Below are 17206 nucleotides of genomic sequence, written 5' to 3'. Positions count from 1 at the left end.
AGAAAACACTGAATAGTGCGATATTCAAACCAAGATGGCACACTTCCTGTTGGGTTTGAGGTATGGCTCCAAGAGGCTTTTTGGTGCGTCTCCACATGATTCATATGTGTACCAAATTCTGTGTCTCTACGTGAAACCTACTGCTTGGGCTAGGCGTAAAACATGTTACTTCCTGTTGCCAGCGGGGGGCGCTATGACTGTGTGTCAATATTGACACGTGGGTGTGTTCAGGGCTGGCCCCTCATCACGTGTGAGAAATTTGGGACAGATTGGACAATGTATAGTGAAGTTATCCAGTCTGGTGTTTTATGGCGAGACGCCATATTTTGCCGCCATGCCACGCCCACATCTTGTGAAGGTCAGTAAAGGTGTTGATAAGTTGTGTTCCCCAAAGCCTTGTGATGGTACTGACCAAGTTTGAAGTCAATGGGATTAAATCTGTTGGAGAAGTTATGTAAAGTATGCAACGTGGTCATTTTATGAAAGGGGGCGTGGATAAAGCATAAGGGGCGGGGCTTTATGAAAAAATTGTGATGTAGGAGTGTTAAGGGCTGTACTCTGATGAAGCATGAGAAATTTGGAGCAGATGGGACAAAGAATGGAAAAGTTATAATGATCTCGTGTTTTATGGCGAGACGCCATATTTTGGCGCCATGCCACGCCCACATTGTCGGTAAAGATTTGAATAACTTTTGATGCCAAAGGCCTTGTGATGGTACTGACCAAGTTTGAAGTGAACAAACCCTAGCACTAACCCTAACCCTAACCCTGACCCTAACCCTAACCCTAATTAGGGTTAGGGTTAGGGTTAGTGCTAGGGTTAGTTCACTTCAAACTTGGTCAGTACTAGCGCTAACCCTAACCCTAACCCTGACCCTAACCCTAACCCTAATTAGGGTTAGGGTTAGGGTTAGTGCTAGGGTTAGTTTACTTCAAACTTGGTCAGTACCATCACAAGGCCTTTGGCATCAAAAGTTATTCAAATCTTTACCGACAGTTACACTATGTGGGCGTGGCATGGCGCCAAAATATAGCGTCTCACCATAAAACACAAGATCGTTATAACTTTTCCATTCTTTGTCCCATCTGCTCCAAATTTCTCATGCTTCATCAGAGTACAGCCCTTAACACTCCTACATCACAATTTTTTCATAAAGCCCCGCCCCTTATGCTACATCCACGCCCCCTTTCATTAAATGACCACATTTCATATTTTAATGAACTCCTCCTACAGATTTAACCTGATTGACTTCAAAGTTGGTCAGTACCATCACAAGGCCTTTGGAATCAAAAGTTATTCAAATCTTTACCAACAGTCACACTATGTTGGCGTGGCATGGCGGCAAAATATGGCGTCTCACCATAAAACACGAGATCGTTATAACTTCTCCATTCTTTGTCCGATCTGCTCCAAACTTCTCATGCTTCATCAGAGTCCAGCCCTTAACACTTCTAAATCATAATATTTCATCAAGCCCCGCCCCTTATGCTATATCCACGCCCCCTTTCATTAAATGACCACATTTCATATTTTAATGAACTCCTCCTACAGATTTAACCTGATTGACTTCAAAGTTGGTCAGGACCATCCCAAGGCCTTTGGGATCAAAAGTTATTCAAATCTTTACCGACAGTCACACTATGTGGGCGTGGCATGGCGCCAAAATATGGCATCTCGCCACAAAACACGAGATCGTTATAACTTCTCCATTCTTTGTCCAATCTGCTCCAACCTTCTCATGCTTCATCAGAGTCCAGCCCTTAACACTTCTAAATCAAAAATAATTCATAAAGCCCTGCCCCTTGAGCTATATCCACGCCCACCTTCATTAAATGACCACATTTAATATTTTAATGAACTCCTCCTACAGATTTAACCCGATTGACTTCAAAGTTGGTCAGTACCATCATAAGGCCTTTGGGATCAAAAGTTATCAAAAGCTTTACTGACCGTCACACTATGTGGGCGTGGCATGGTGGCAAATTATGCCGTCTCGCCACAACACACAAGACCGTATAACTTGACCATACATTGTCCAATCTGTCCCAAATTTCTCATACGTGATGAGGGTCCAGCCCCGAACACACCCACATATCAATATTGACACTCAGTCAGAGGGCCCCCCGCTGCAACTAAAGGTACATTTGTTAGGACACATATAATGATAACAACAAAAATAGCTGATAAGAGTTTAATTTAAGAGCTGATATCTAGACATTTTCCATGGTTTTCTTGATAATAATTTTGGTTATTATCAAGAAAACCATGGAACATGTCTAGGTATCAGCTCTTAAATTAAACTCTTTTGATGAAACTGTTGTTGTTAGAGTTAGGGTTGTTGTTTGTCCAAACAAATGTACCTTTAGTTGCACCAGGCATTAAAATGAACAATAAATTGAAGAAAAAAATGATCTGATATTTTTTTCCCAATGTATTCCCCAATGAATAAATATACAGTTATACAACTGTATATTTATTCATTGGGGAAATGGGGCTGCTGGTTATTTCAGTTGTGGGCACAAAGAGTCTGAACTTTAAGTCTTGATTTGACCAAAAACACAGAAGATAACTCTTCAACAGTTCAACAGTGTCTGCTTACACTTCCATTATCAGAATAGTATCATGTTAATTTGTTAAAAAGTGTTAACTCAACATGCTTTATGTTTCAGCTTTTAAAATACAGTGTCAAGAGTGTAAACTCATAGTTAAAGTAAAGGACAAGGCAAAAGGAGAATGCAAAGAAACACAGGCAACATGAGAAAACACAAGAGAATAAAGAGAAAATGTTGTGGTTCCTCACCTTTCTTTCCATCTGCTGCTGCTGTAAATTAGTCAGTAGTTAGTTTCTCTCTGTCGCCTGCTGTTTCTCTTCCTGCTCGTCTCTACAGTCAAATAATATTTTTTTCCAAAATCACTGCAACTGAGAGCAAAACACTACCAGCCTGCAGGAGGAGCAGGGCTGGACTTCTACAAGTTTAGAGCTAAAAATAATGATTTATTGCAGTTTCTCAGTATTTCTTTAAATGCATTTGTGCAGGTTTTACATGCAGAGAACCCAGGATACTGCAGGTTCATTTATAGTATTTAATTTACTTTTAAACTCAGTTGTCGGGTGCATGAAGCTGCTGACTGCACAGAGGCAACACTGCCCGTCTCAGGTTCTGGAAATACCCAACTCACTCACTCCCTCAGTCTGTCTGTCAGTTTAGATTAGTCAGGGGTTTTCAGCCTTGGAGAAACTTTTCATGACCGGCTTGTGTTGTGAGAAAAATTGCCGGCAACATATTTAAAAGTTGAGCTCAAGAAGTAAAATCGAGGTCAATCAGTTGAAGAAAAATCTCAGATCCAGAATCAGTGTGTGATCGTTCCTCTCAGCTCCTGTGACACCAAACACGACACTGAATCTGCCGGGACGTTAAAGGCCGAGTCTCCTCCCAGCAGAACTCCTCGACCTCACACACACACTCTCAGTCCATTCCTGTTTTTCCACACACTGCTGTGATTGTTTGTTCGCAGCTTCCTCACCATCCACAGCTCCGTGTGTGTGTTGGAGTGAGGGGCTGATTTGAGTCGGGGGGGGGGGGTCAGGTTTCAGCCCCTGAAATTATCCCAACACACACACGCATGCGCGTGCACACACCATATGAGGGTGGTGGTATGTGGACAGATTAAGCCCGCGGCAGGCTGTGCTCTTTCTACTGTTACACTCACTCACTGTCCTCTTCAAGGTGCTAACTGCTGCCTTTTAATTTATATTAATAATCAACATAGTTCATCTCCAGGTACTTTTATTACTGGAAGTTAACCCTCTGATTAAAAAAGTATGTTTTTTTTAAAGGATTGGCAAAAAATACAGCATTTATTGTGGAAAGAAACTGTAAAAACAGGCTTTATCATCAAAATGTTGGCGGTTCTTGAATGGATTATACGTTATAAATGTTTCTGTTTTAAAAGGTGACCAACACTTGTGTTAAATGTTGATATTTGTGTCAGAATCTCCTTATTCTACATGTGTCATTTAAAATAAAGCATTTGCACTAACCAGATCCTGTTAAAAACATTAAATACTGCTCCTCAGAGACTGTGATTGATTCTGCTGAGACCAATGGTCACGTGACAAATATTCACTTAAAATCTGTTTACACAGAGCAGAAAGGAGAGGACAGGAGAGGCTGTTTACACAGAGCAGAGAGGAGAGGGCAGGAGAGGCTGAGAGGAGAGGACAGGAGAGGCTGTTTATGCAGAGCAGAGAGGAGAGGACAGGAGAGGCTGGAAACATGACAATACTTCAATATGTGGAGAAAACTGTTTTTTTTTCTCCATATATTCATGGCGCTTGTATATATAAATTCCATTTAATTCCAATTAAAAAAACAATTTATCAGAGAAATTAAACTTTTCCTGATTTCTGTCATTCTGTGTTATTCTGCACAAAGACATGTTTGAGTTGCGCTGATTGTGCTGATTCCATAGAGCTGCAGGACTTATAGATTTATATATATTTTATAAATTGCAGTGAAACTATTAGTTCTGAATCTATTTATTTATTGTCTTTTAATGTTTTAGTCTGGCTTTTTTTCTGTCCAATTATTTACTCTAATTATTTAACTTTTTTTTAGAATAGCATAGAATATCTTTGTCATTATGCAATGCATAACGAAATTAAATGCAATACTCAGTGCAGGAATATACAAATCTGTACTTTGTAAAAACACATAGTAAGAAACAAAAAAAGGGATAAAAAACCCCATGGAGAATTAAAAACAAGTCTAAGTCCACATACATACACCATTTAATGTAGTCTTTAGGTTTTATGACACAATATTTTTACTATTTTTATTATTAATTGATTTTAAAAAACTACTTATTGTTTTAGTTTATTTATATAATTAATCTGTTTTTACCTCAAGTGGCTGCCTCTGGTGTTTCCTCAATTCTTGTTTTTTCTTATGATGTTCTTAGTAACACAATTGTAAAGTCATTCATTGCTTGTTTTGTGTGTGTGTGTGTGTGTGTGTGTGTGTGTGTGTGTGTGTGTGTGTGTGTGTTTGTGTGTGTGTGTGTGTGTGTGTGTCTGATAAAGAAAGTCACGGAGAGATAAGTGGCTCTGAAGCAACAGAAACATTTATTTTACAACAGTACATGAGGTTGTTCTGCGGGACAGACGCAGACATGATCAGTCCATGCTAACAACAGAAAGCTACGTCTCTACGGTTCTGTCCACAGCGTGTTTATATACAGCACCATCTAAAACTCTATACATCCCCTCCACATCACCGGCTACTCAATTATAATAATAATTATTATTATTAAAAACATAAGAAAAATAAAATAAATAAAATAATGCTTCGATATCATCTGGTCGCTATATTCACACTTACATCAGTTATTTACTGTCGTTGTTTTAGGATCCAGAAGTTTCTTGACTTTTTATTTTCAGGCTGAACTCACTCACACTGCTGTTTGTTTGTTTGGTCAATAGAGGAAAAATTATGTCAAAGGAAAAGAGGGAACAGTTCGTGAAGCAGTGATGAGAAATCTGATGAAAAAGGAGCATCTGCAGGTTTCATACACTCACTTTGAAGGCTCAGAAGTCCAAATTAAAAGCTGGAAATTACACTTAAAACACATGAATAAACGATGAATAAAAAACATGCATGTCGTGTTAAGAGAAGAAACCTGTTTTAACTTGATTTAGCTCAATTCTTGTGGCCTCAAACTGAGTCACTTCAAATGATTTTCTCAGATTATTTATGAACCTGCTGATTCTCTGAAACAAGCTTTAAAAGTTTGAATTTGGAAACTGACAGTATTCAGCTCATATTGCAGTCTATTCTCATGATATGTATGAATACATAATGAACAAAGTGTTTGATTGGAAAGTGAACAAATTCGCCTGTTTGGTTCTAAAAATCCAACAAGCTGTAAATGGTGCTGAAGCAGAGCCGGAGTGCTACTCAGGTGCGACAAATAAAGAAAAAAAAATAGTGTTATTCTGATAAATTATGTCCTAAGTAATGCGTCTTATTGTTGTAAACTGATGATTATATAATCTACAAAACTGATGCCACACGAACAAATAAGACTTTGGATATCAACATCCTCCCTTCATTAACAACATAAATAACAAAACAAAACAAAACAAAACAAAACAGTGAAAAGCAAATCTACAGAAGAAAAGAAAAGTGTTCTGACCAACTCAAAGGAAATACAGTGAAGTAAAATCTAAACATATATACTTTACACGACTTGTACAGCATCTTTACTTTCTCACAAAACAAACCGGGAACTAAAAACAAACAAAAACAAAAAAATAAATAAAAAGGGGTGAGGGGTTCGATCAGTGTGTGCATGTGTGTGTTACTCCGGGTCAAGAGGTCACTAACGTGTCTACTGATGAAACACTGAAGTCTGCCACGACACACACACACACACACACACACACACACACACACACACACACACACACACACACACACACACACACACACACACACACACACACACACACACACACACACACACACACACACACACACACACACACACACACACACACACACACACACACACACACACACACACACACACACACACACACACACACACACACACACACACACACACACACACACACACACACACACACACACACACACACACACACACACACACACACACACACACACACACACACACATTTCAGTGTGAACACAGGGAGCTCTAGCCTTCATGTGTGGAAGAGAAAGTGGAATGAGGAAAGAAAAAACAGAGAGAAGAGAAGGAGGAGGAAGAACTCTACAATAGTGTTAACAACTTATGTGACTGATTGCTGCTGTGCCTAAAGAAACTCGACGACTTTCTCAAGACATAAAAAGAGTAAAATATAACTAGAGAACGTTTAATGTTTAGATATCAGCTCTTAAATGAAACTATTATCAGCTATTTTTGTTGTTGTCATTATATTTGTCCAAACAAATGTACCTTAGTTGTACCAGGCATTAAAATGAACAAGAAATTGAAGAAAAAGGGTGGTCTAATAATTTCTTCCATGACTGTATTGTTTGTGAGCTTGTAACTGAAACAAACAGTAATACCTGCTCTGATGTTGCAGTGTGAGTCCGCTCTGTGCTCAAGGTTTCACGTTTCTTTTTACGGCTTTTGATTTGCTTTTGAAGTCGTGACTAATAATCTACCTCCTCCTTCAGCAGCGGCACGTGAAAACAGCTCTCTAGTGTCAAACTCTGCACAGGTAGAGTCAAGCTCAGACATTTTTAGGGGACATTAACATAAAAAAAACACATTGTTTGAGTGGATAGAAGGATGGAGTCCCTCTGGGATGATAATTAGACCTTCTGACTTTCCTTTAGCCACAGCAAAACTGATAAAACTTACAAGAGGGGCAAAAAACCTTTAAGTCTGCAAACTATGTGCACCTGTTGTGTGACAGTGAGCTACACACGTATATAGACGTGATTCCCACAGAGCTCGAAGGGTTTTAATGCTGTTACTATTACTGTGTCTTTCTCTTGCAATCAAGCAGAAGAAGTCTGAGCAAAACTTTACATACTAGTAAAATAAATGTGTGAATAGAAATTCAAAAACAGTTTTGAATGCTTGAGAAAAAATATAAATTGTGACTTCCCTAAAACGTTGTTGTCGTCTTGCTTCAAAAACTCACAAAAAAACCTTATTGCAAACAGATTTAATCTCTAAGGTTTTCCCTGTTACTATTTTCTTCTTGTGCTGAGGTTTTTAATGCTTATTCTTACACAGAATTTAAAATAAAATGGGGGAAAATACATCACTTTGTTGTGCGTACCTCCTACAGGGAAACATGACATTGTAAGTTGTCTAACCAGTGTTAAAATTATTCATTTTTATTTATTAAATACTCCTTCATGTTTCCTCCTTCTCCTCCTCCTTCACTTCACATTAATCAGAATCAACGTGAACTAAAGGTAAGAGCTCAGTGATGGAGGCTGGGAGTGAAGGTATGCTGGTGTGTGTGTGTGTGTGATACTGAAGCCGTAGTTAACTGTGTGGTGTGTGTGTGTGTTTTTGTGTCTAGTATGCATCGGTCCTGTAGCTTTGGTGGGCATCAGAGGTGAGCTGAGTGGTTTCTGAGGCTGAGGACGGCTGCATCACAATCGGCTCACCGCCATCTGAGGAACACACACACACACACACACACACACACACACACACACACACACACACACACAGATTACAGTGTTTTACAACAACACAAGTCAAACATTTCTTTGTGCAGAATAACACAGTTATAATGACAGAAATCAGAAAAAAATTAATTTCTCTGACAAATATTTTTTAAAAAGTGAATAAAATTGAATTTATATATAAACACTTTTCTAAGTGCCCACAAGTGTCTTGTATGTGGTAAAACCAGTTTTCTCCACATATTGTACATATTGTTATATATATATATATATATATACACTCTGTGTTCTGTGTAAACAGCCTCTCCTGTCCCCTCCTCTCTGCTCTGTGTAAACAGTCTCTCCTGTCCTCTCTGCTCTGTGTAAACAGATTTTCAAGAAAAACCTGTAATAATGTCCAAGAGCCTAAACTGTCTTGTTTTGTCCGACCTGCATTCCCAAACCCCAAAATATGAAATTTACTACAACGTAAGACGAAGACGAGCAGAAAATCCTCACATCGAGAACCTGGAAATATCAAATTTTAGCATTTTTGCTTGAAAAAATCACCCAGTGAAAATGTTGTTGTTGTTTGCACTATTCTGTTTGAATACATTAGAAAAATACTGTAGTAGCTAGAGGATTTATTCTTTTTTCAGTGTAATTCTATGTATGGGATAACATTGTTTCATTATGTGCAGTGTAAAACATTGAGATAAAGCATTGTGGTACCACAGTATCACGACAAAGAGTGTAAAAGAGTATCACAGTGGACCTGCTGTCAGTGAACTCTGAGGTCAGATGTTCGAGTCTCACCTCTCTCGTCAGCGGTCATCTGGGCCTCCAGGTCCTCGGGGGACACGTAGAACTCGGGCTCCTGGTCCATGGGCGGTCGAGGTTTACACTTACCGCAGCAACAGTTACAGCAGCAGCACAGGCAACAGCAGCAGTAACAGCCGGTGGATATGCAGCAGAAGACGAACAAGGCCTGAGGGACGCAGGGGAGACAGACATTAGGAGTTAAGAATAACAGAGCGGGTCATAGAGAAACACACAGAGATAAAATCCTGATTACACACCGGAGCAGCAGACGAAAAGAATCATGTTTTATCCAAACGTATGGAGCCGGGGTGAAACTAATAAACACATTGCAAGAACATGAAGGATTTACTTACACTTCAGATTGTTGTTTTTTTTTTACTAAAAATGCACCAATCGGTCTACCACTAATTAACAATTCTTATAAATAATTTGATCGGGGGTCTCTATAAAAAAAAGACTGATCAGACGAACCGATCACATGACTTAATACATGTTCCAAAATATCACTAAGTGCTGCTAAAATGGCTTTATTGATCTGACAGCTCTTCAGGTGTCTGAAAAAGAGAATAAATATGCAATTTTAAAGGTGTTTGCCACCAAGGAAGGTCTGCTGCTGTCATTCTGCAGAAAAAGTAACCATGTGCTTCTGTTTCAGTGTGAAAAATCAACAGATGAAGAAATAAATTTCCCTTTAAAAGGTAGATTCATTTCATTGTAATTATTAATTTGAATGTTTAAATTGTAGTTAACCTGATTTATTAAATGGTGACACTTAATAACAATCTGAGCACAAAAGGATGTGATTAATTTTATTGAATTTGTTTAGAAATGTCCTTATTATTTATTAACTTTTTCTGATTATCTCATAAATTGTAAAAGATTTGATAATATTATTGGGTGATGGAGGATGGAGGCAGATTTCCATTTGGTCAATTATATTGCCAATAAATAAATAATTCTACATGATATAGAATAATATAATAGAAGGCTTCCCTGTGTTTAATGATCGGCCCCAGCATCCTGATCAGAGCACTCTTGGTTTTAATGTTGGTCACTTTTCTTGGTAAAACTACTTAATAGACACAGAAATGTTCCAAACAAATCTTTAAGAAGTAACGTGACGCTGGAACAAACTCTAAGGTCCAGAGGATCCCTCAGAGTTCACCTGAAGTTACCGAATAAACAAATTAACATATGTTTGTACCTTGGCCCACCAGCTGGACAGAACAAAGTAGGTGTTGACGTTCTCCTCTCCGAACTGCTCGGCGACATAGAGTCCCAGCGAGCCGTATTTGTCGTAGATGTTCTTCTTGGTGGCGTCGCTCAGGATGGCGTGGGCGTTGTTGATCTCCTTAAACTTATCGGCCGCATCCGGGTTGTCTGGGTTCTTGTCTGGGTGGAACTTCAGCGCCAATTTCCTGAAAAAACAAAACAAAAATAATAACAAGAAGGTAATATTTTCTCTTCTTTTCAGGCTTTATATCATTAAAAAAAGACATTTTACTGCCCCCGAAAGAAAAAAAAAAATACAAAAATGTAGCTTTCAGAATGTTAAAACACACCTTTGAATCAATGTAATTATTGCACTAAAACAGAATTATTGCAATAGAATAAATGTTATTTATTTAGTATGAATGTAATTATTGAGCTGGGATGTCAGGTTTCATGGGCTTTTTTTGTGTGAATGTAGAAACTTGATATTAAAGAAAACTCCACCACAACACATTATAACAACCTGCTATCCCCCGCTGAAGACCCATAATACAAAAATTGTTCTATGTGGCTTTCATAGGTTGAAAAAGTCACCTTTTAAATACAATAAATTATGTATTAAAAGAGCTTAATGCATCAATATGAAAGAGAGGAAACTTTTGGACGGGACAACCTGCAACACAGTTCACTTCTACTTATTTCAAGATCCATCTGAAGAGTCTGTCACAGACCTCTGACTCCCTCTAGTGGTTCATAACAGAACACATTGTTATCAAAGATGCACTATGTAGTACATTTATACACATACATACAAATAAAGGAAATCAAATTTTTTAAAATGTATTTTGTGTAGAATAACAGTTATAATGACATACATCATTAAAAACATCGAATTTCGAGAGTAGCGGACCATTCAACTCCCGACGAGGTTTGAGTAATTAATTTATACATCGTGATATATAAAGCCTAAAAATCTATATAATATCCAAATACTGTTGTTATTATTATGATGGAGATATATTATTCACCTCTTTACATTCACTAACAATGATGCCCTAGTCAGAGGAGCGTATGGCAGCGCAGATTGGAAATGTTTCTATTGGTTCAGAACCGCTGGTGAAGGAGGCACTGATGCTCCGATGTCCAGCAGGATGATAATAATAATAATAATAATAATAATAATGGTAAATAACAAAAGAAAACAACATTTAATAACCTTGGCGCTTATTCTGATTAAAGAATATCACGGTCGTAGGGTGTATTTATCTTAAATTATGTTTTAATGATAAATTATGTATCCTAAACATGGTTTGCTTTGTCACCATTAAAAAACAAAACACCAAAGAGTTTTATCAGCTCCAGGAATCGATACTATAGTCTCAGATCTCTACACTGTCAATCAATATGTGCTGTGTGTGAGTCTGAGTGTGTGTTTGTGTGCATGTATGTGTATGTGTACATACAGATGTGTATGTGGGGAAGGAAGGGGTGGGTTTTGTCAATTTTATTGTCTGTTTTTATTCTTATTTTTTGTAAAGCACTTTGTGTTGCATTTATATGTATGAAAAGCGCTATATAAATAAAGTTTGGTTGATTGATTGATTGAAGATAAATTCTCCGACTGAGACGTGTGGACTTCACGATGACTCCAGACTTCACGCTGCTCTCAGCTCCACGAGCTGAGAGCAGACTGAGATCTGATCGTACCCTCCGCTCACGTCCAAACTGATAAATGGCGAGCCTTGCGTAGAAATGATCTTACGCCCACTTTAAGCTCACTTTCTGTCGTATGCTCGTTTGACAAATGAGGGCCAGTGTCTCTGAAGGCAGAATTCAAATTTTTGTAAACTATGATCTGTTCAAGGACCGTCAGTAAGTTCAAGTTTTTTTCTATGATAAATGTGCATTTTTAGTGATTTTTTAAAGAAAGTGAACATTTCGATCCTGCTGGTGGGATAATGGGGTATACAAATGTCAATTAGATGGCAATGAGGATGACAAACAAAGAAAAAGAAAATAAATTGGTTCTAATAATAATCAGCTTGCAGTGGTCAGTTTTCTCTGCAGTGTGTAAATATAAAAGGGTACCTGTAACATTTCTTGATGTCCTCTGGCGTGGCGCTCTTGTCGACTCCCAGCACAGCGTACAGCGATTCTCCTGATGTGGAGAGAGATCTCTGTCTCTGCTGCTCCATGGCCTCTCTCTCTCTCTTGTTCCTTCTCTCACTCGCTCCCTCTTTCACTCAGCCTCTCACCTGTCAGGTAGGTGGAAAAACAGGAAAGGAGCACAAAGAAGCTGATGAGCTAAAGGTTGAAATCAAAACAAATCTTGTTCTTTTGTTCCTGAATAACGAATGGATCCTGCATTAGGATAAAATTAAAACTACCAGTTTTAATTAATCTACAAAAATGTCAGGGGAACTGTGTAACTGTGTGACTTACAGAAACCATTTCTCTTCTCTTCAAACCCCATTCTAAACTTTTCAGGTACAGGATGACCACTTAGGTCTCCCTGCAGCTGATAGAATTACACTACAGAGTGTCTTTCTCGGCTTTTACAGAAGCTCAAACGGAAACAAAACCAGACCTAAGTGTTTTTCACAGAGACATGAGGAGAGAGGAGACTCCAGAAACAGAAACAGCTTTTAGTCATAAGTATTTACAGAGTAGAGTAGAATAGAATAGAAAGTCTTTACTGTCTTTGTACAGAAGACAATGGAATTAAAAGTGCTGCTCCTGATAAGTGCAATAAACACACACAGGACAGCATACAACACATATAATACAGATAGAAAATAAGTTGAATAAATAAATATAATACATTTTTGCACTAGAATAAATATATTTATTGCACTAGTATAAATGTAATTATTGAGATAGTATACATTTAATTATTGCAATGGATTAGATGTAATTTGTGCAATAAAATACATTTAATGAATGCACTATAATAAATTACATTTCTGCAATAAAAATAAATGTAATTATTGCACGAGAATAAAGGCAACTTTTGCAATAGATTAAATGTTATTATTGTACTAGTATGGATGTAATTTTTGTACTAGGATAAAATTATTTTTGCAGTAAAATAAACTAAATGACTGCATTGGACTAAATGCCATTTTGCAATAAAATAAATTTAATTATTGCACTAGCATTAATGTAGCATTATTTAGCTAGGATGAATGTAATTATTGCATTAGAACAAATGAAATCATTGCATTCAAATAAAAGGAATTATTGCACTAGTATGACTGTAATTATTGAGCTAGGATGAATATAATTACTGCACTCGTATGACTATGACTATGTAATTATTAAGCGGGGATGTCATGATTCATGAGCTCTTATTATGTAAATGTAGAAACTTCAAATAAAACACTGACTCCACCGTTTACCCTGAATGTAAAGCTTCATGTTAATATTGTGTTGAGGGATCTGAGGGTGTGATGTGTGGTGGAAGAGAAAGGAATAAATGAGATAACGCGGGGCTACCTGAGTTCATGTCACGCAGCCAGGCAGGTGTATCAGGCACAGAGATTTATAATCTGTGTCCTGAATGAACCTCTCGTTTCCAGTTAGTCAACTGTCAGAGAGCTGCAGTAAACAAGACGCTGACCAGAGCAACAACAGCAGCAGGAGGAGGAGCTGTACTGGGGCTCCGACAGAAACACAGCGGCTATCGGTCTGATGATGATTTACCCTCTGGGGGAAACAACTACAATATATCCTTTTTTAAACTGTCATTGTGATGTCAACTCACTGTTTGAGTATCAGAAGAAAACTGCACTAAAACATAACTATTATTCTTTTATATTGGTGCTTTTTGTGTACAATTCAACGTTTTAGTTTACTGTTATTGCCGTATTCAACAACCTTAATGCATATTGCATAATTTCCTCACATTGTCAGACCCTAATGAATATCTGCATAACAAATATCTGGGCCAAGACTTTCTCTTCCGTTTGCCGGTCATTGTTTACAGTGCAATAGTTTACTCTATCACAACCTTTTGTTGCCATTTTAGGTCCTGACGACATTTTGGCTAATCTCTATAAAGATATGTGCATATGAATACAGATACATTTCAAAAAAGATAATAAAAAGCTGAATAAATGCTGATCTGTATGTCTGTTATGACTGTTTACCTGATACAACCAAAGCACAGTCAAACGTGATTTTTAAACGTGAAAATACCAAAATCTCGTCCGGTTGCCTACTGACTGAAGGTGAGTTAACTGACAGTTAACTTTCTGTTATTGGCATTCAGCTGAACTCTAACTTTGTGGTTTACCTGCCAAGTACCAGTAAACTGAAAGATAATGATCAATTTGTGCTGAAAGGTTTAACACTACAGCATCAGGTGATAGAAAACATATTCATGAAACTCTATTCAGAACTCTGCGTTTAAAAACAGCCTCATCTCAAACAAAAAACTGTAACACAAAAGCTAAAAATACTCATGCACAATAATGTCTAAACTTTAATTTATTTATTTATTTAATTTATTAATTTATGACTTTACGACGACAAATATACAATATCCGGTAAATTTCATGGAAAGTTTGACTTGGGAATTTTTTAATTTCTGCACAATTTCAATTAAAAAATCCTACCTTTTACTGACATAAAACAAAAAACAATACTAGGTTTTATGGTATGATTTGGTTAAAAGTCGCACATTTAATTGAATCATTAAAATGCACTGCTTTCAGCAGCACACTTCAATCACTTAGATAATCTGCCAGCTTCTCATTAAAATATTAATTCCTTAAAATGACAGGCCTCTGCATGCACAGTTACATTCTCTTCTTCCAAATGTGCAACCAACACTACTGCAGGCTGAGACAAATGACTACAGGCTTTCATGGAAGTTTTAATACATTACTGGAGTGATGATCATATCATAATCATAGCAGCCGAAGGCAAAGTACACTGTTTATAAGTTGTTAACACCTTCAGCTAGTATTTGCAACAAGCCGTCACAACATGAGCTGTAGCTTCACTGAGCGTGAGTTTAGAATAATTTATTTCCCTTTATTTTAATTTATTTTATAACTTAGTTGCACACAGCCCACCCAACAAGAATACATTACATCTAGCGTGGAAAATAACCATTCTGTACCCAAGCTGCTGTAGCTTTAGCACTCTTAAAATACTGGTGATTTCAGAGTTTAAACTGATGTTATGTAACATTAGCAAAAAAAATCATGTGGGAAAGTCTGATGAAATGCAAGTAAGAGTTGAAGGAGATCAGCAGGGTCAGGGAGGGTTACTGCAGGCCAGAGACACAATGAAAAACAACACTCGGTGGGGCTCCAAAGCTTTTGTGCTGCAGGGTTTATGATAAGCTAAAGCAACAGGAAAACAACACACTAACAAAACACATTACAGCCATTGATCACAACAATAAAAGTGGGCTAATAGCGCAACTTGAATATAAGCCAAGTGAATATTTGCAGAATAGGTTGCATAATAAATGTTGATTTATGGATTAGTTATTGTAGAATTTGAAGTTTTTAAAGTCATGAAGGAAATCCACTTCCTGACCCCTGAACCGAGTCCTACCCCGGCAGACAGCAGGTGTATCTGGGGGTTGGCAGGCTTAGAGACCACAGTAAGCCAATTCAGCCACACAGACACACTTGGACCAGACTGCCAGACTTAAATTAACAACAGGAAAATAAGCTGCATGCCTGGTGCCACACTGGACCTGCAGCTTTCTGATGAGCAATAAACACTCGATGATTCATGAACTTAATATTGTGACGAGAACACAGGTCCAATCAGTGGGATTTACACACTTCATGGTGTGATATTTACTCCTGGGAGGCTGAAATAATTAAACAAACTCCATAAAGCAGTTTCTGGTAAGGTGTTCCTACGTGTCCTCCTGGCAATATTAATATTTTTATTTCCTGCCAATAAAGATGCCACAAAATGATGTTGCAATAAAATGCTGTTAAAAGTAGCCATGTGCATTAAAACTACACATGCATATTGTTACTTTCATAAGATTTTAAGCAGTAACGTCACAATAAAATAATGATTTAATGCACAATATGTTTCTTCTGCAAGGGGTCTCATTAAGAAACATGGGATCATGGAGGTTGGTGTCTTCTCCACCAATACACTCAATTAAGTCAGTTTCTCCTGGTTAGGATTCCTTCAGTGTTCATTGTTTGCATGGATTATTTTTTGCAGAAGCCAAATTATCTGCAGAAACAAAATAACTTGTTGATTAAAACCGGTAAAAATACGTAATAAAGTGTTTTTCCTGACGCTGCTCGGAGGACACACGTTTAGATTTATATTTTAATTATTCTTATTCATTTTGAAAGTTATTTATATATTGATTTGTTGTTGTATAATCTTCACTTGCTTTGTCCCCTTATTTATTCCCAACAGTATTTACTTTACTGTATTATATTCTCTGTTTATTTTCTTTTATATTATGCAAATGAGGGGTAAAAAGCAGACTCAGTAACAGCCGTTTTCCTTCAACAGCTCTTCGCAGTTGTACCGACAACAGGATTGCTCAAGATGTGTTGCATTTCCTACACTGCAGATATCCAGTAAAACTTAGACATCACCTTCAGTCCATTGTTGCTGTTTTCTCCTGTATTTTTTGGTTATGAACTCTAGTTTGTGTTTTGTTGTTAACTTCTTGAATGCACTGCCGTTTGTTTTGTTTTTCTTGTGCAGCATAAAATTACTACATCTGCATTTCATTGTCAATAAATGTACCTTGATCCTATGTCGACATATAGGCTCTATCACTATGTGTGTTAAACTGAGGCGTTATCAGACTGTAACTGGCTCGTTAACTAAACACACGTGATAATCTTAAACACACACAGGTTGAGGGAAAGCAAGTATCAACTGAAAGAGAAACCATTAAAAACATGCGGTACATGAAAAGCTATATATGGACGTGTCCTGTTCACTGGCATATAAAGAAGCCAGAAACTCATCTGGGGCACAAACATATTTTCATTTTTGAAAGTCCTTA

The 17206-nt window shown here is 37.5% G+C and overlaps 1 protein-coding gene across 1 annotated transcript in view; it reads right to left on the bottom strand.

Annotated features, from left to right (window-relative positions):
• Positions 1 to 6633: 6633 nt before the first annotated feature.
• dnajc5ab (DnaJ (Hsp40) homolog, subfamily C, member 5ab) overlaps positions 6634 to 17206 on the bottom strand; it is a 32290-nt gene continuing 21717 nt past the window's right edge. The window contains exons 2-5 of the mRNA XM_059333957.1: positions 12283 to 12449; positions 10187 to 10400; positions 8977 to 9148; positions 6634 to 8166 (exon numbers count right to left, since the gene is read on the bottom strand). Coding sequence (XP_059189940.1) covers positions 8069 to 8166; positions 8977 to 9148; positions 10187 to 10400; positions 12283 to 12389 — 591 coding nt within the window. The 5' untranslated portion in view covers positions 12390 to 12449 and the 3' untranslated portion in view covers positions 6634 to 8068. The remainder of the gene's footprint in view (positions 8167 to 8976; positions 9149 to 10186; positions 10401 to 12282; positions 12450 to 17206) is intronic.

This window comes from Centropristis striata, chromosome 5, assembly GCF_030273125.1.
Source record: "Centropristis striata isolate RG_2023a ecotype Rhode Island chromosome 5, C.striata_1.0, whole genome shotgun sequence".
NCBI classification, from domain to species: Eukaryota; Metazoa; Chordata; class Actinopteri; order Perciformes; family Serranidae; genus Centropristis; species Centropristis striata.
The sequence above is the reverse complement of the archived record's forward strand: the minus strand, read 5'-3'. Positions and strand labels throughout refer to the sequence as shown.